The sequence below is a fragment of the Triturus cristatus genome, chromosome 7 (genome assembly GCF_964204655.1).
Source record: "Triturus cristatus chromosome 7, aTriCri1.1, whole genome shotgun sequence".
NCBI lineage: Eukaryota > Metazoa > Chordata > Amphibia > Caudata > Salamandridae > Triturus > Triturus cristatus.
Window position 1 is genome coordinate 143,732,349 of NC_140590.1, and position 20,523 is coordinate 143,752,871.

Genomic DNA, 20,523 nt, shown 5'->3' on the forward strand with positions numbered 1-20,523 from the left:
CTTGACTTCCTTTCCAAGTAGTCTCAGTTGTACCGTGCATGTTCATAAGCTATCTGGTGATTGGTTGGAGACAGTAAACCGTGTACAGAGTGTTGCTAAGAGTTGGTTGGAAGTCTGTGATCACCCCTATTCTTTTTATGGATGACATGCTCAGCATTCATGATCAGTTGGTGATTTCAAGCATTTCAGTTTGTGACACTATGGGTTTGTAACTGCATTTCATTATGTGATTTATTGCTAAAGTAATAAGAATTCAGTCCTTTGACCAATGCTTACGATGCACTGTTAGTGAAACAAATTTCGAGGTACTGCTAACAAGTTGTATGATAGTAAAATAGCGCACTAACTAGCCATCTCTAACTTTAATGCAACAGGGGAATGTGTGTTGCACTCCACCCTGACCCCGCCTCCTTTGGACTGGTCATGACTGCTTGATCAGGTTACCCGTAAAGTCAAGAAGACCTGGGAAGCCCCCTTTCCATCAGAGACGGAGAACCAGGACTCTGGTTAGAGGTGAAACCTGCCTCTCGCCTTTGATATTGGAGCTGTCTCTGCTACTGAGAAGCCTGGGGCCAGAGTCTCCCACAGTGGTGCAGGGCCACCTTGAACTGACGCGTATCAGGAGGAATACAATTGCTTTGGGATGTTCACAATATAAATACATTACATGTAACATGTATCCATGATTTAGGAAGAGAAAAGAACAACACCCAAGCGAAAGTTTCAATCAATATTTTAAGAAGTAACAAATAAATTGGGCTACAATGGTACAATTGAAAGAATTGTGAAAGAGGGGTGACATGTAGAAGTAAATACAGACAATACACTTAGTACACTTAGTATAACAAATAAAGGAATAGTTGGGAAAGTGCGATTTTTGGTAAAGTCCATATGATTGATCGCATACGCCTCCTGTTCATATGTGAATAGGCTTTTGAACTGAGACGTTGCGTAGACTCTTAGTATGTGTCGACGTTTCGACCCTATGTAAGGCGCAAAAAATTTTAAGCGTCACGGCGTGTCTTCTTCGGGACGGAGGAGTGTATGTAGCCCTGCGCAAGAGCCATTAATCACTGCGCCTGTATTATGCTTCTTTTTCCAAAAAACGGGGTCGATTTATGTTTGACCTCACAAGAGACACGAGTCAAAGAGGTTTGGCAAAAGTCCAAGTAGTTAATTCTTTCAGTCAGTTGGGTGATTTACACGATCTGTTGAAAATGACATCTCTCCAGCTCTCAGTGCGAAGGGCTACATACACTCCTCCGTCCCGAAGAAGACCCGCCGTGACGCTTACATTTTTTTGCGCCTTACATAGGGTCGAAACGTCGACGCACACTAAGAGTCTACGCAACGTCTTAGTTCAAAAATCTATTCACATATGAACAGGAGGCGTATGCGATCAATCATATGGACTTTACCAAAAATCGCACTTTCCCAACTATTCCTTTATTTGTTATACTAAGTGTACTAAGTGTATTGTCTGTATTTACTTCTACATGTCACCCCTCTTTCACAATTCTTTCAATTGTACCATTGTAGCCCAATTTATTTGTTACTTCTTAAAATATTGATTGAAACTTTCGCTTGGGTGTTGTTCTTTTCTCTTCCTGAATCATGGATACATGTTACATGTAATGTATTTATATTGTGAACATCCCAAAGCAATTGTATTTCCCCGACAGAACCATTGTAGCTATATAATACAAATACCCAGGTTCTGAGGGACACAGGGTCACCCCATTATTTTTCATAAGCGTATCAGGAGGACACATATATTTGGACAATAGTCAGGACCCTATCTGAGAAGGTGAGCTTTGAATAGTCTTTGACTTAAGACTTTGCATTCATCTCACTATCATGCACTGAAGAAGTCTAAATGTTCCTGGGAGCATCGAGGGTCAGTAAACAAGGCCGGCGGGAACTGGAGAGAATCGTATCTGAGAATCAGCAGGGAGTGTGCTCGGCCTCAGAGTGGGCAGTAGAGGTAGGAGTAAAACTTCCCCAACTCTTCATTTAAAAGTGCGCGCGATCACACACCATTCTCCAGATTCACCCCTCTAGTTACTGTGTGTTCTGAGTCAAGGCAGCTGTAAATGAAACTTGAGGACGCACGTGTTTGCGCTGCAGGATTTGCTTCTGAAAGTACACATTTTGTAGGACCAGTAGTGACACGGAGATAAAGTCCACTTGAACCTACAGGTGTGTATGGCTTGCAAAGGAGTCTGTTCCGGACGATGCTTGGGACAAGCCTTGGAGGTGGTAGAATCTGTGGGCTGAACGTAGGCTGTCGTGCAGCTCCTCTGAAGAGCGCCGGAAGCTGCGCGGCGCAACTGTTTGTGGCTGTTGGATGGTGCAAGCGGCAGCCTTCAAACTCGACAACACCCACTGAATTACAACTCTACTGGGCGAGGTGGCTTTCACTTCTAAGGCCATTCTCACTTCCGCATCCCAGGGAAGGGAACTGAAACCGTACGTACCTACAAATAAACACAGCAGAAACACGGCAATCATTGTCTTCCTGTTCCACGAAAACTGCCCCGCCCTGAAATGAGAAGAGAAGAAAAGTGAATCAGGCGGCGTGACCTTCGACTTTCGCCGTGCCCACTCCCTGGCAGCACAGCTTAGGGCGGGGTTGGGGTTGCACAAAGCTGGACCCCACTAACCCTTTCATTGGTTATTAATCTGCTACTACTGTCTCCGGGTCTGCAGACTACTAATAAACAACGCAGTCTGGGATGCAGGGCAGTACAGGGGACAGGACATTTAGGGAAGCATGGTATAAGGGAAAGGTGAGAGGAATCATGGGAGAATGGTACTGGGGACATGGCATAGAGAAGCATGGTATAAGGGAAGGGTGACAGGACAGGAATCATGGGAGAATGGTACTGGGGACATGGCATAGAGAAGCATGGTATAAGGGAGGGGTGACAGGAATCGGGAGAATGGTACTGGGGATGATACATAGAGGGAAGCATGGTATAAGGGAAGGGTGACAGGAATCATGGGAGAATGGTACTGGGGACATGGCATAGAGAAGCATGGTATAAGGGAAGGGTGACAGGAATCAGGGGAGAATGGTACTGGGGACGGGGCATAGAGAGAAACATGGTATAAGGGAAGGGTGAGAGGAATCATTGGAGAATGGTACTGGGGACGGGACATAGACGAGCATGGTATAAGGGAGAGGTGACAGGAATCATGGGAGAATGGTACTGGGGACATGGCATAGAGAAGCATGGTATAAGGGAGGGGTGACAGGAATCGGGAGAATGGTACTGGGGATGATACATAGAGGGAAGCATGGTATAAGGGAAGGGTGACAGGAATCATGGGAGAATGGTACTGGGGACATGGCATAGAGAAGCATGGTATAAGGGAAGGGTGACAGGAATCAGGGGAGAATGGTACTGGGGACGGGGCATAGAGAGAAACATGGTATAAGGGAAGGGTGAGAGGAATCATTGGAGAATGGTACTGGGGACGGGACATAGACGAGCATGGTATAAGGGAGAGGTGACAGGAATCATGGGAGAATGGTACTGGGGTAGCGACATAGAGGGAAGCATGGTATATAGTAAGGGTGAGAAGAATCATGGAAGAATGCGACTGGGGACGGAACATAGAGGGAAGCTTGACATAAAGAAGGGTGAGGGGAATCATGGGAGAATGGTACTTGGGACAGGACAAAGAGGGAAGCATGGTATAAAGGAAGGGTGAGAGGAATCATGGGAGAATGGTACTGGGGACGGGACATAGAGGGAAGCATGGTATAAGGGAAGGGTGAGAGGAATCATGGGAGAATGGTACTGGGGACGGGACATAGAGGGAAGCATGGTATAAGGGAAGGGTGAGAGGAATCATGGGAGAATGGTACTGGGGACAAGACATACATGGAAGCATGGTATAAGTGAAGGGTGAGAGGAATAGTGGGAGAATGGTACTGGGGACAAGACATAGAGGGAAGCATGGTATAAGTGAAGGGTGAGAGGAATAGTGGGAGAATGGTACTGGGGACGGGGCATAGAGAGAAACATGGTATAAGGGAAGGGTGAGAGGAATCATTGGAGAATGGTACTGGGGACGGGACATAGACGAGCATGGTATAAGGGAGAGGTGACAGGAATCATGGGAGAATGGTACTGGGGACGGGACATAGAGGGAAGCATGGTATAAGGGAGGGGTGAGAGGAATCATGGGAGAATGGTACTGAGGACAGGACGTAGATGAAAGGATGGTATGAAGGAATGGTGAGAGGAAAGATGGGATGATGGTACTGGGGATTGAGCCATAGACGGAAGGATGGTATAAAGAAAGAGTGAGAGGAAGGGAGGGTGGTACTGCGGATTGAACCATAGAAGGAAGGATGGTGTAAAGAAAGGGCGAGAGGAAGGACCGGGTACGGTATTTTAGATGGTGCCATAGAAGAAAGAATGGAATAAAGATAGTGTGAAAGGAAGGATGGGCAGACGAAAAAAAGTAAGGAAAGGGTAAGAGGAATCATGGGAGAATGGTACTGGGGACGGGACATAGAGAAGAATTTTATAAGGAAAGGGTGAGATGAATCATGGGATAATGGTACTGGGAATGGGACATAGAGAAGCATGGTATAAGGAAATGGTGAGAGGAATCATGTTAGAATGGTACGGGGACAGGACGTAGAGGGAAGCATGGTATAAGGAAACGGTGACAGGAATCATGGGAGAATGGTACTGGGGACAGGACATAGAGGGAAGGATGGTATGACGGAATGGTGAGAGGAAAGATGGGACGATGGTACTGGGGATTGAGCCATAGACGGAAGGATGGTATAAAGGAGGCATGAGAGGAAGGAAGGGAGGGTGTTACTGGGGATTGAGCCATAGACGGGAGGATGGTGATGGAGCAGGGTTTTGCAAAAAGAAACCTGCTCAGATTAACAACCCCGTAATACATACTAACAGTGTGCGGTGGAAAACTAATGTGCAAATCACATGAACCACACGGGAAACTGCTTTGCGCATGCGTACACTAATGTGAACTAATGCATGAAAGAACTAGGTAGCATTTTGCATTTTACATTTTGCTCTAAAAATAATAATAAGTAATGCAGCTTTTGCATGAAGCCTTACTAAGAAAATATTAACACGGGATAGTGCAAAGGTGGGTGGTAAACAGTGAAAAGTGAATTTTGTGAAATTAATTAATGCTTCTGTTCTATTCGTCATAGTGAGCCGAATGGGCCTGCATTTTCCTAAAACTGACATGATAGATGAGGGACTGGAGAGTAAAAGAATGAAAAATCCGACAAATAGACAGACACGCTGAGCACTGCAGAAGAAGTGCAAAAGTCCAAGGCTGTTTAGCTCCGAAAACATTTGTTTGCCTGCCAAAAAGATGAGACTGGCCGTGGGACCCAAGACTTCTTCCGCAGACGTAGCTGAAAGATTCATGCGCAATGATAAAATGTTATATGTAAATGTAGTATATTCACTAGTCGTGTTTTATGTTATGTGAACGACGAATAAACAAAAGACTGTAGAAATTTTGAATGTGAACATGGTGGTGTGATGGACCACCTCCCAAACCATCCAATAATCAGTCAAATTTTATGAATTGTTTCAACTAATGTGTCTTGGACATGTACGTTTTAGGGTATAACTGGGGGTGTGGATAGAGCTTAGGTCGTTTGGAGAGGAGAGGAGTGATTTCATCGCTGTCCATCAGTTTGCAGAGAAGCCTAGCTGTTCCTGTCCCTGTCCCTGTACCGTTCCTGATTCCTGAAATCTTTGTTCCCTGTCTCTATTTTGGGGGGCCCCCACTACTTCATTGGCCAGGGGGGTGGTATGTCACTGATCCTTTGGGTTAGTATTATCTTCATGACTCGTACTTTGCATAATTATTTGCAAATGTATTTTTGTCTCTGAAACTTATATCTCTTCATCTATCCCCTCCGTCAAATGTATATTGTTTCACATTATTTTGCTGAAACTTGTGCCTCTTCATCTTTCCACTCCTTCATATGCATATCGTTCATTTGATGATGAGTATGACACTGTTTGCATTTTGCTGATTGTTTTTCTCTCCCTCTTGTGAGATTCTTTGTTTGTATTTGTAACCTGTATGCGATGAGCATTAACTATTCACATGAATTTGAGATGGACTTTATTAATCTTACCGAGAGTCTGTGATTATTTAGCTAGTTAAATAGTTAGATAGTACTATTATGACCATCAATTACTCAACTAATTGGTCCATCAACCAAGAGGGAAGACTGTTGATATACAAGTTATGTATTTAGAAAATGTTAAACATGAATTTGTGAAGGAAACAATTTTTCACGCCATTAAAACCTGACCCCCAGCGCAATAGGGATTAATGAGTTGGGTGAATGTGTATCGTCATCTGTGTGTAATATTAATGAGTATCGATCCCTGATAAAGTGTAGTGCTGGATCAATGGTATAAGGAAAGGGTGAGAGGAAGGGAGGGTGGTACTGGGGATTGAGCCATAGAAGGAAGGATGGTGTAAAGAAAGGGTGAAAGGAAGATGGGGTATGGCATTTTAGATGGTGCCATAGAAGAAAGAATGGAATAAAGTTAGTGTGAAAAGAAGGATATGCGTGTGAAAAAAGTAAGGGAAGGGTGAGAGGAATCATGGGAGAATGGTACTGGGGATGGGACAAAGAAAGAAGCATGGTATAAGGGAAGGGTGAGAGGAAGGATGGTGTAAAGAAATGGCGAGAGAAAAAAAGTAAGTGTTAAAAGATGGACGTGCGAAAGTATAGGTAGATGTAAAGATTAAATGTTGGGTGAAGGGTGCAAAGATTGATGGTTGGGTAGATGGATGGGTGAATGGAGGGATATATGGATGAAATGGTCAATGGGTAGTAGAGCATAAACATTAATATATGCAACAAAGATGTAAATGTCATTCGATGGATACAATGTGAAAGGAAGTATGGATTGATGGATGAGTGGGTGGATTGATGGATGGATGTAATTGTCAGTGAACAGATGTAAGAGTGAAAGGCAGGATGGATGGATGGATGGTTGGACTGAAGAATAAATGATGGATGAGTGGAAGGTTGATAGAATGGAAAGATGAAAGGGTGGAAGAATGGATAGGTCGATGAAACTGTGATTGGATGTGTTCACACATGGATGGATGCAAGATTTCATGTTCAGACTACACTCTTGTACACTGTAGCACAGTTAAAACTAAAATAACTTCTTTAGGCCAATGTCTTGTGGATTTTTAGGGGCAGAGATAAAACTGGCTATGAGAAGATGGCCCCTTTTAGAGCACAACAACAACAAAGGGACAGTTATCTTAATGTATTCATTGCCTTCTAGTTACATGGGGAATGTGATGCTTGCCTCAACGAATTTGCTGTTGGAAGCAAGTACAAGAGACCAGATGGAGCCCTGTGCATCAGTCTATTCTGTGCATCTTACATATTTAATATGACGTTTTATTTTGTAACAATTAGCACCAGTTCTTTGAACATGGAGTGTGAACAGTGAAGACCCCAATTAGAATCCATTGTTCCTAACATTCTCCCTGTTGAGTACCTGAGCATTAATATTACCAATAATCTTAGAGAGGGTTTTCTACTCTCCCCTCGAAGCTCTAACAGTGCCAAACAACAAATATAAAATTGGTCTACATTGGTCTCTTAGCTTCAACAGGGCAGTACCACACATCATACATGCTAAAACCCTGTCTGTTGTAACTTACGTGGCAACGTGCAGGATGAGTTATTTTTCATATTAAAGGTTTTACATTTTATTGGCATTAACACGAACATGCAATTCTATTAACTATGAATTGTTCATGTTTAGATTGAATATAGCTAATGTAGGCCCGCTTTAAAAAAAGGCTAACATTCGGGAGCCTTCTTGTTCCATCTCATAGATGCATTTTTAGGTCTCGCCTGAGCCAGCGCTTTAGCGCTGCTCTGGCGAGAGCTATAGAAAACGGGGATTTGGAAGTGCAAACGAGTGCTTTCCAGGCCCCCAACTACAGTGCATGTGCGCCGGGCGCGCGCACCATTTGGCAGCCTTCCTGTACATGGCGCTTTGATGTTCTCAGTGAGCCGCGCGGCCACTGAGAACATCAAGGCGCCCGCGAAATTGCTCACCATATACCAGCCCCTCGTCAAGGCAGGAGTGCGGGGAGCTGGATTCCTTAGAGCGAAATGGTCCTTCACCGCGACTTTTATATTCCTGATTTTCACTTTTAATTTGCTTTTAATATTTATTTTATTTCCACGCTTAATGTATAGTGACTCGTTTTAGGCTTTCAATACAGCGCTGGTGTGGTTGTGGAAGTCTTAATTGTTTTTAACGGTGACATATCGTCGTGAACACACTCTGTCCGTGATGGGGAGACAGAGGGTTACGGGTGAGCCCCCTTCACATATAAACCAACTTTTGGGGTCAACAAAGGCTTGACGCTTAACGTAGGCAACGGCCAGACAAAACGTACCTTTATTTGTAGCACTTTGTTGAGGACGGTGTTCTTGGTCAATTGTATCAGTGTTTCGATAGTTCTATTGTCTAGGTACAAGGGATGTGTTTGGGGATTACATCTCTTCTCACTACCCTAAACTGCTATCAGACATAGCCCCCCACCCTGTTTGCCCTTGAACGATGTTTATGTTCTTCGCATCACAATGACAGGAAGCCGCCCCCCCCTCCTTCTTTAGGAGAACTGGGCCTAGAAGGGGTGCAAATCTTTACAAAACAGGTAATCTAGTTTGGAGCGGCGATAAGACTTCAAACACCCCTGTGCCTCCGCCCATCTCTTCTGTTTCATGTCTAGTGCTACCCTTTGTCCTTGCCGCCCCTCCCTTCTCTTTGTTTCCGACGCCCCCTTCTCACGGGGTACCCTTGTCCTCCCTGTTCCAATCCCTGATCCCGAGCCATGCTTCGTTTGATGAACTGTCCCCAGTGTTGTAGTGTGTGGTGGAGAGGTCTGCCGTCTGTAGGCTGCCACCAATGGCCTGGGATTCCACGAAAAAGATGGCGCTGCCGCCTGTGCTTTCTGATTTGATGGATGTTTTACCGCTGTTTGTGGGTGATCGGCTGTGTGCACCTGGGTGTAAATGTGTGTTTCTGCCATTGTGTTTCACGTTAACCCCGAGTGAGCATTTCGGTGTTGTGCTTGCATGTCTGCCTGTCTCCCAAGATGGGAGGCAGGCACACATGTTGGGAGTCCCAACTACTGTGCTCCTCTGTGCCTGCCTCCCAACCTGCCTGTTTGCTGGCCTGTCTGTGCCTCTGCATGTGAGTCTGCCGGGGTTTCGCCTCTGTGTGTGGTGCAGCATGTCTTGTGTGTGCGCTAGTGCTTAGGCAAGGTTGCATTTATGAAAAGGGCTTATTTACAAGCTCCGTACGCCGTCGTTGCGTCACTTTTAACATGGGGAAAAGTGACGCACCAGCGGTACAAGGGGCTTATAAGTAAGCTCCTAAGTGTATATTTACTGGGCAATTGTGGAACAGAGCATTGTTTGCTGTGTGCTGTATGGAAGATGGTCGAAAAAGTGCATTACAGCAGCGCTGGGAGAACACAGCAGATGTGTTGTCCACTGCAGACAGTATGCAGGTGTGAGCCTTGCTGATTCATTGGGGACTTTAGGTAAGAATGTGCTTCACAGAAGCATTGTGGAAACTGCGAATGTGCCTTACCGTGGCGTTATAGAAAATAGACAAATATATGCATTTCTGGGCAGCAATATACATTACTGCAGCATCTTGCAACATGGATACATGTGCATTACTTAAATGTTTGCAGAAGGTCCTAAAACAAACACAATTTTGAAACAGGTGGATCACGTACCTCTATTGGTGTTGCATGACACAACAAACACACATGCCTGCCAGCAAACCCCGGTCCTGTGGCCCCACTCACTTCTGTCACACACAGCCTGGCACCATGAACTGTACATAGAAGTGATTGGAAAGAACAGGCCTCTCCTGCTCCAATATGACAAATCACCGAAAAATAAACCAGCATCACTAACCCAGGCTTACATCCATGGGTACCGTGGCATGATGTGCAGCGATGAAGGTGTTTTTTAGGTCTCGCCTGGCTATCGCGTAAGCGATTGCTCAGCGAGACTTATGTAGGGGCTTCAGAAAATGCTCCCAATGGCTTCCCAGGCGGATCGGGTGGCGGTTACGCGCACAACCACGTGCATTCCATTTGCCACCAGCTACTTCCTGCGCGTGCGCCGCCTCACGCATTCAGAGAGATTTAGTAAGGGGCACAAGACCTTAGGAATGCGGTTTATGGCCAGTGCATGTGAGGCATTCAAGCGCGAAGCCGGCATCTGGCATCGGACTTGAAAGCAGCAGACTGCTTTCGCCAGCGCGCGCTCGGCCTCACTTCCTGCATCCCCTCTTACAACAATTAACTTTCGTTATAACTCACACCCCATATGCTCGTTCCCTCCCACCCTTCCTTTGATGTCCGCTTTTCTTGTTGTTTACAAACCACGCCCCACACTGCTGCACGCCACACACTGCTGCACGCCACACACTGCTGCACACCACACACTGCTGCACGCCGCACACCTCTGCACGCCGCACACTACCGCATGCCACACACTGCTGCGCACACTGCTGCATTACACACTGCTGCACGCCTCACACTGCTACACGAAACACTGCTGCACGCCTCACACTGCTGCACGCCACACACTGCTGCACGCCACACACTGCTGCACGCCGCACACTGCTGCACGCCGCTGCATGCCTCACACTGCTGCATGCCTCACACTGCTGCATGCCTCACACTGCTGCACGCCACACACTGCTGCACACCACACACTGCTGCACGCCACACACTGCTGCACGCCACACACTGCTGCACGCCACACACTGCTGCACGCCGCACACTGTTGCACGCCGCACACTGCTGCACGCCGCACACTGCTGCACGCCTCACACTGCTGCACGCCTCACACTGCTGCATGCCTCACACTGCTGCATGCCTCACACTGCTGCACGCCACACACTGCTGCACGCCACACACTGCTGCACGCTGCACACTGTTGCACTCCACACACTGCTTTTATGCGAGTTTATGCTACTGACATTGTACATGACAATGCCTTTTATTTGTTTTAAAACCAAAACATAAATAAAAGGCATTGTAATTTTACAATGCCAATAGCTCAAACTCTTATAAATGCGAGACCTATTGCATTGCAAATGCTTGTTATTTCTAGGAGAAGCGGAATTATCAATTGACCAGTGCGATGCTGCGTTGGTTACTTTCTCATGTGAAATGTTATTGTTTACGAGATAACTGCAGAATATTTTGAAGAGTCACAACAATGCACCCTCAGAGACAAGACTGGTCCAATCTGTCTCATTATGTTGCTGATAAATGTAAGTTTGAACCTTAAATTAGCCTCATTGTGTAGTATACTGAGAAACGAATGAACCTTAGACTGTATTTGCTGGTCTCAACCTGATTGGAGCATTGTTGTGGGAACCTTATGTAGGCGTTATGCATATGTTCGGCTGTGTGTGATTTAAGCTCGTGCAGAGCAGAATACAGCTCAGGTATATTGCAGAATGCTCTGATCCACTTTCCGGACAGTTTAGAGCAGATCGGGGGGCTCTCTTTATGGGAGACCTGATTCGACTTAACTGATCCGTTTGATGTGACTTTACAATAGTTTTTCTTCTCACTGATATGACTTTGATTAATTTGACCTTCATATGTACTAATGCACTCATGTGTTGATTGCCGACTGACCCTAATTTGTTGATTTTGAATTTATAAAGTTTAAATCCTTCAGTAAATCTTTCTGGTTTGAAAAGTTACCGACTCTGTCTTCCTCGCGGCGCATCATGTGATTAAAAGTATTGTTTTAGTGAACAGCCTCAGTTGCGGATATCGATTATTCTGAAAGCGCGTGATGGGCCCTGAATTTCCACAATGAAAAGCTCTCGAGGCTCCAGATGTTTTCCACTTCTATATACCAATAAGGACCCGGGTCTTGAAACCTCGCCCACATCATGCATCATACATGCAATCATTGCATGAGGCTCTGGACACCATTAGGAGAATGCAGCTTACATGACGACACCGACCACTGGCTTCTCACAAGTCAATATAGAATGTCAATTTATGCACTATCAGTGCAATACCACACGTTCACATTAGGGATGGGGTCGAATTATTGTCACGCATCTCACGCAATAAAAGTACAAGGCTTGGAACGTCACCAGTAATGTGCAGCTTACACGAGAACAAACCCCTGGGGTTTGGGGTTTGAGCTCATTGTCACCATGCAGGGGGAGAGAATGTATCCTTACAGCTAGAGCGTCGACCTCGAAGCGGGGAACCGGGTTCGAGTCTCGGCAAGGACGCTCACCATCCTGTGATTCTGGGCAAATCACTTAATCTCCCTGTGCCTAGCTAAAATGAATGTGTCCTCATGTAACGAAACTGTTGCTCATGTAAAGCGCTCTGATACCTGATATCTTCGGGTCTAGTTCGCGCTATATAAAACTCTAAAAAAATAAATTTAAAAAAAGCACACAAGGTGAGGGGGTTCATTAATGTCACGCATTTCACATGATAATACATGTCTGAGACAAGGGGGGAGGGGGGGGGATCAGTACCTTGCATCTTAAATGACAGCAATCTTTGAGCCTTAGCGCTTCCAAGCATTGTGAATAAAACTAGGCACATGAGGTTTGGAGCTTCTTCAGATTTATGGAAGTTATGCATCAAAAAGCACAACTGACTTGAGGCTTCATCTGCTTTTATGATACTAGCTACACAGGGTTGGCTCCTCATCAGAAACATGCATCTCAAAGTACAGCAAGTGCACTGGGTTTGAATCTTCTTCAGTAATAACCATTGTTGTGAGGCCTCACATAATGTATTGTTGTGGCCCCCCCTTTCCTGTCTAATTTTGCTAGTTTTAGAACTCTGTGGTGTTTACCACTGCTAAACATGGGTAAATTATTGCCTGTGCTTCCTCCTAAAACAACTGCTGCACATTAGAATTCCGTGTCCTGCTTATTTAACTCTCCTATAAGACTATTTCAAATGGTGCATAAAATACTCCAATGGCATGGGAATTTAAATGTCATATGTGAGCTGCAGTGTGACTGTACTCCACCCACATATGTGACACACAAGCATGGCTACCAGGAACAAAGTTCATACTGTGTTTATTCTGCCCTCGCAGTAAATTAAAACCCAAAACCTATTTTGAGCATAGAGGCCGTGCCACTCTTTTCCACAAGCATGCCTAGGTGTGATGAAACATTATGAAGCAATGTTATCATACTTTCATGCGCAGCAAAGCAGCAAGACAACGCCTGCGCTGTGTGAAAGGGGGAGGGCAGGAATATGCCATATTTACCAATATATATGGTGCATTCCTGCTCTCTACCTGTGCTGGCACACCATGTGCCGCCTTGCAACAATGCAGGCACCCTTGCACAGTGGTGCCATGTGTTGTAGACAGGATTGTTTTTGTGCAGGAAGTTGTACCTTCTTGGACAAAAACAGTCCTCCAGGGCATTTTCCACTTTCTAAGCGTGCAGCACTAAATTAACGGGAAGCATCCATTACAACACAGTCATTACAACGCACTACCTTTACAACACAACTGTTCCAACGCAACTCCCTTTAAATCGCATGCCATTACAACGCACGCCATTACAACTCATACCATTACAAAGCATGCCATTACAATGCATTATAAGGTACGTAATGGAGATTTTTTAGTTTTAGGGTGGGTATGGGTTTTCTAGGTTCATGGGAATAGTAATTTTTACCCCTACACTATCCAACACTTTCTCTACTGTTGCACTCACTGGAGTGGGAATAGTAATTTTTACCCCTACACTATTCAACACTTACCCTACTGTTGCCCTAAAAGTATTATGCGTTGTAATGGTATGCATTGTAATGGTATGCGTTTTAATGGAATGCGTTGTAATGGTAGTTTTAAAAAATGCATTGTAATGGCATGCGTTGTAAAATCATGCGATGTAATCGTATTTGCAATGTAAAAACTGCGATGTAAAAGCATGCATTGTAATTGTTTGCTTTGTAGCGTCATATATTCTAATTACCATGTGCTTAATCCTCTGGTAGCTTGGCACAAAAGCAGTCAGGCTTAACATAGAGGCGACGTGTTAAAGTATCTATGCAGCACACACACAGAAATAAGGTAAAAACACAGCACAAGAAAAATCTCGAACCAATTTAGAAAACTAGAGTAAATGTAATAAATAGAATGATAGCAGAATGTCAAAAATCGAATCAGTAGAACTGGAAATACTACATTTTAAAGTTTGTGAGTGAAAATAGCGCCTAGAAACACAAAGCGCCACTTGCTGTCATCTGGTCATTCTAGAAAGAGGGAACAATAAAGAGAAATTATATATATTTCCCCTCATTACGCCTCTGGTGGGGAGGCATGCAGTTGTAACACATTCTCAGGTCCACCAGTGTTAGCAAAATTGGGAATGTGTCAAAATACATGGGTGGATGCGTGGGAACATCTACACCCCACACGTGCAAAGCGCCCCACGCAGTGTAATGCAAGGCAGCGACTTGCACTGCCTTGAGTTGCACCAGATTTACCAAGCCATGCAAGGTGTCCTTGCATGGCTTGGTAAATCTGAATCTAGGTTTTGAGTCACCCTTTTGCAAGGGTGACGTAAAACTATGATAGGTCAGGTCCTTATTCAACAGCTCTACCTGGGAAAATGCTAAGGAGATATTCAAAGACATTCCCCACTTAATTATCTAAATCTGATTAAATCATGAAATCAGATTTTATGTAATGTTAGAAAAAGAGTATCTTTGTAAATATATACTTTGTGCAGCCTGAGGAAAAATTGTTCCAAAGCCAATTTGCCATTCAGCCATATTAAAGATTGAATACACCACCGACAGGCAGTTTTAACGACCCTGGTACAGAAGACAATAGCCTACCTCTGAGCCCTGAAAGAACATTGAAATGTTAATTACTGACTGCTTAGCAGGGATTAGCTATCAGTAAGTAGACAGGAGCACCTGTGGAAAAATGGACACACTTGGCACTTCTTATTTTCAGTTGGAGATGCCAAAAAGGGCATCTTCTATTTATTCCAGGACTCTCCTAGAAGGTCCTGCTGAAGGCACAGTGGGGGAGCGAACCAGTTTCACCCCTTCAGATGTGAGAAGAGAACATCTGAATAGGATGGGGGCTGGGGAGGTAGAGAGGATCCCGTCTTTTAACAGCAAAACAAAGGGAAAGGGATGGGACACACTATCTGAGCTGAAGAAAACCCAAGTTAAGACTATTTTACATTGAGCCATTCAAATGAAATATAAGAAATTAAACACTACAATGCAGGGTCTATTAGTTACAAATAATCCTTGTATATTTTTGGTAGATGCGACTTTTAGACTAGACAGGGCCATGTGGGCCATGATAGCATGGAAGTGCACGAGGGACTGGCTTATTTTAATAAAAAATACATCGAAAAAACTATCTGATGCTTTTATTATACAAATACAGACAAATAAAATCTTATTAAAACACAGGTTTAGTTAACATTTGTTATAAATTGGGTCTCTAGTTGACAGTGGTATGCACCCTGTCCAAATAGGGACCCTCACTCTCGTCAGGGTAAGTAAGTTACACAGCTAAGATAACCCCTGCTCATCCACTTGGTAGCTTGGCACAGAGCAGCCAGGCTTATCCCAGAACAATGTGCAAAGTATTTGTGCACTCTCACACACACACAGTAACACAGTGAAAACACCACAAAAGGACTCCACACCTGTTTGGAAAAATAGCCAATATTTATCTGAAGAATACAAGACCATAATGACACAAATCTAACATTCACAAGTAAAGATATGAATTTTGCAAGAATAACTAAAAAATACAGTTCCTTAAAGATGATCGTGCCAACCGGGGCCTTCTCAGTGTCGTGACCACACAAATCCAACAGTTTAGTCCGGCTGCGATGGAGCGTGGGCCGGATACGGCATCGGGTACACCCACAAGACACTACCTTGGAAATGAAGAGGTCTCAGAGACCCTGCGATGAAATAAGGAGGTAAGGCGTCGCGGACGTTGATGAGATGTCAGTTCTGAAAGCAGGGCAAAAGTTGTTGAGGCTTCGATGTCACATTATAGGGTTACCGATCATTGTTCTGTCAGTGTCAGGAGCACTGTCGTCCACCGGGGCGGTGCCGCGATGACGTTGAGGCCTGTGCTGCACTTTCTTGGCCAGAGGTTTCCACGAGGCGTTGGTGCAGGCAGCGGCATTGGCGTGGAAGCGCTGTCATCCGCAAAGCCGGTGCTGCGATGAACATCGATGTTGGTGCTGCGCCCTCCTAGCGAGCGGATGCGAGGCATCAGTGCAGGCAGCGGCATTACTGGCGAGGTCAGAGTCAATGTCCCTGTCGAATAGCATCTGTTACCATGCATGCCAAAACAACGTGTGGCTTAACAACGCAGTCAATACTCAACTGTGTTGTTACCACAAGTTCCATTACAACACAAGTCATTACAATGACTTGCTTTAGGGAAACCCTGTACTTTGGAATAGTATAAATTACTATTCCAACTCCAGTCAGTGTATAAGTAGGGAAAGTGTTGGACTTAAAATCCAACACCTGTCCGACACTGCATTCCCTAAAGCAAGTCGTTGCAATGACTTGCGTTGTAATGGAACTCGTGGCAACGTCACAGTCGTGGTACTGACTGCATTGTAAAGGCACTACGTTGTAATGCCTGCCTTGTAATAGATGTTTCCGGTCACTGTCATTGGCAAAACTATGGCTGTAATGGAAGTCGGGGCGATGCATTGTTGCGAGCGCTGCCTTTGTCTCCGGTGTAGGCAGTGATGTTGATGACGGCGTCGGTGTTGCACTTCTTGTGTTGCAGCACAAAACCACTCAACTCCAAGGGCCAAGGCCTGGATTTAGTACCACTTGGCAGAGCTAGACTCATAACAGAGCAGCTCAAGTGCCGTTAGCAAGATGCAGGTGAAGTCTTTAATATCCCTAAGACAGACTTCAGCAACAGGAGGAAAGCTCAACTCATGCCCCTGAAGAAAATTAGGAAAGCAGGATACAACCAGCACATTCCAGTACTTTCACTTACAAGACAGAAGCAGCAAGCAGCAGGCCAACCCAGCAAAGCAAACAGCAAAGTGGCAGTCACTCCTGACAGCAACACAACTCTTTTTCTTGCTAGAATTTCCTCAGTCAAGAAGTGTTCAGAGTATATGGTGTCAGAGGTCGAGTACTTATACCCAGTTTAGCCTTTGAAGTCTTCAAACTTAAAAGGAAAGACTTTGTAATGCACACGATCCTGCCTTTCCCTACCCTGCCTCCAGCTTCACTACAGGGGGTGGAGACTTTTTGTGTAAGGACAAGCACAGTCCTATTCAGATGTCAGTGACAACTCCTCCCACTACTCTAGAACAGGAAGGCTCATCAGCCTGGTGACGGGCCATCAGGATATGCAGGGCACAACTCAGCTCTATTTGTGTGACTATCTAAATTGAATGCACAAGAGCAAAACTGTCAGCCAACCCAGACATGTTATGTTATGTTATGTTATGTTAACCTCATTTTGTAGCGCGCACAGATACTAGAAAGTGTCCCGGCGCAAAAGCCAACAGCGAAAGAGGAAGGGAAGCTTAAAATACCAGCAGGAAATCATGCCCCAACAGGCAGTTACTTAAAGAGTAGAGTTTTTAATTGTTTTTTAAAAAGCCTAAGGCTATCTATGTTCCGTAGTTTCAAGGGCAAGGTATTCCAGGCTCTGGCCGCTTTCACCGAAAAAGAGCAGCCACCTAACCTTGTCAAACGGAACCTGGGGACCACCGCAAGGCATTGACATGTATTCTACAGACAGGCAGAGGTACTGAATGGTTAAGCAAGAAAATGGCCACTTCTGAAAGTGTTATTTTCAGAAATGCAGTTTAAAAAACATCTTCTCTAAAAGACGTATTATTAAATTGTGAATATAGAGGCGTCAAATTCCAGTTTTCTATCTGCTCCCAATGGGATATCACACTTAAAGGAATTTTCAAGGCAATCCCGATGTTAACCTATGGAAGAGACAGGCCTTGCAATAGTGAAAAACGAGTTTTGTAGCTTTCCACTATCAGGACATGTAAAACACACACCCGTACATGTCTTACCTTTTAAATACACTGCACCCTGCTCATTGGGCTGCCTTGGGCCTTTGGGGTAACAAAAGGAAAGGTTTGGGCCTGGCAGGTAGGTGCACTTGCCAGGTCGAAATGGTAATTTAAAACTGCACAGATAGGATCGCAATGGCAGGTCTGAGCCATGTTTAAAGGGCTACTGAGTGGGTGGCACAAGCAGTGCTGCAGGCCCAACAGTGAAGCATCGGGTCAAGACTGATTTGCATATGGCCAGGTCTAAACTGGGGTAGCATGGTGAGCAAAAGAATGGTGGATTTAACCCAGATCTCTTGTCTGGGGGTGAATGTTTTGATTTGTTCTGCATTCTGTCCATCAATTGTGTGTTGTAGTGTCTTACTTTAAGTTATATTAAGCATAAGTTGTTCTGTGACTCTGTTTAGAATGTGGAATTCCAAGGTTGCTATTGAAGGCTGTGCATCTGGTCAGATGAAAGTTGCCAGTCTTCAGTGTTGGATGGGGTCTCTGATGTCTTTTTCCTAATAAAGACATTTAAACCTCCACCTCTGCCTCCTGTGCTCCTGTGAAGATTGATTTTACATTTGGCGACGAGGATGGGATTTGCTTTGTGATGGTTGAATAGGAGTGCTGCTCTGGTGATTTTTTTTTTTTAAAGTGAGCGACAAACTGTAATTTGCACGATTGTAAAACCGATCCTGCTGCGCTTGTATATCTCTTAAGATCCTGGTGGTGATTCACAGTGTGCTGTTTTACAATTTCACAGAAACCGTCTGTGATTCACTTAGTGGTAATTGAGAAGGAGTGCTGCCATTGCGTGTTTCGAAAGTGAGCGTCAAACTGTCTTACCGGTGGCCAGTTGTGGAGGATGACTTTTTGCTAGTTTGCTTCGCATTCCTTCTCTGCCCCGCGACCTTCATCTTACACGTGACATTCATGTTGCACAACAGCGTCTTCTCGTGCATTGTCTTGTGGTGACGTCTTTCTCTTTGGATCTTCAGGCATGTCTTTGACATTCTACGCTGACACACACAGCGTCACATTGTTCCTACGTGGCACGTAATTACGGCACCGCCATTTTGATTTGGGTTCGTTTATCTCGCCGAGTGTGTGCGCTGACAATTACGTCCGCTGACACACATACCAGTCCTTTGAAGAATGTGGATCATTTAGCGTGTCATTTCTACTGACACGCACAGCATTTATTTATACAGTTTCGCTCGCTGGCACGCACAGCTCTATTTGCTTTTTGTCTTTGGATTCATGCGTGTCATGGTGCTTCAACGCTGACACACACAGCTCTACATCTTTTTCGTTGGTTGCGCTGTCACGCACAGCATATTTGTATTAAGAGAAAGGAGGTACTGTCTTCTCTTTACAACGCAAGCACAATTTTAAGTACAGTTTTAATTATTTAACCAGCACAATTATTTACTCTAGTTATTTTTATAATACAATTACTGTTATATATACCGGGTTTTGTATAACTTATTTTTGCTATTCTACATCTGTATATTGCATGCATTGTCACTTTTACTTCTACATAGGTGAATGTCTTTATTCATATGACATATTATTCTCTTAGGATAATACAATATCTGTAAGCTGTGTTATTTATACTTGTTTTTTTAATTATGCAAAACGTACCTACACCTCCCTTTTTCTTATCTTCTCCCGGTGAGACTGCTCTTCCAAGGCTCAAATGGAAAAAGGTTTTTAGCGATTATGCTAGGGTCTGTGGCACGTCTCTCAGTGCTGAAAGGAAAACTTCCCTATTAATGCATTGTTTGGGTTCTGAGGGTCAGGAAGTTTTCGAGCACCTTCCTATCTCTCAGATGGGGATGCCACAAGTTTGAATGAGTTTGAGATTTCGATAAAAAAATTAGATTTACACTATCTTCCAAAGATCAATATTGTCCTTGAAAGGTACCATTTCGGAAGGAGGATGCAAAGACAAGATTAGTCTGTGGAACAATACATTACTGATTTGCGCAAACTTGCTGCCACTTGTAATTTTGCAGCATCTTTGGATGAACGTCTTTGTGACCAATTTATGTTGGGCTGTAGCATTGACAAAGCCAAGGATAGCTTGTGGCAGAAAGACAATCCGTCTCTACATGAGGTTCTTACTATTTCTAAAACTCCTGAACACTCAAAGGCATGTGTTGATACCATTCGTTAAAATGATACTGTTAAAAAGGCTAATGATAACAGTGTTTTAGTTACTGAAAAAGAGAAAGCATCTAAACATAAGTTATCTGTTAAAGTTGAGAACAAACCAGTTGTATCTAAGATGTTCTCTGGTAAGTGTTTCAGGTGTGGCAATCTGGGGCACATGGCCAATTTTAAAGGTTGTCCTGGTTTGAGG

At 44.4% G+C, this 20,523-nt stretch overlaps 1 protein-coding gene across 2 annotated transcripts in view; it reads right to left on the bottom strand.

Annotated features, from left to right (window-relative positions):
- Positions 1–20,523, bottom strand: part of LOC146809060 (B-cell receptor CD22-like) — a 500,036-nt gene that overhangs the window by 350,902 nt on the left and 128,611 nt on the right. For both annotated transcript variants that reach the window (XM_085615862.1, XM_085615861.1), the window contains exon 2: positions 2,478–2,542. In XM_085615862.1, the coding sequence (XP_085471988.1) occupies positions 2,478–2,542 (65 nt within the window). The remainder of the gene's footprint in view (positions 1–2,477; positions 2,543–20,523) is intronic.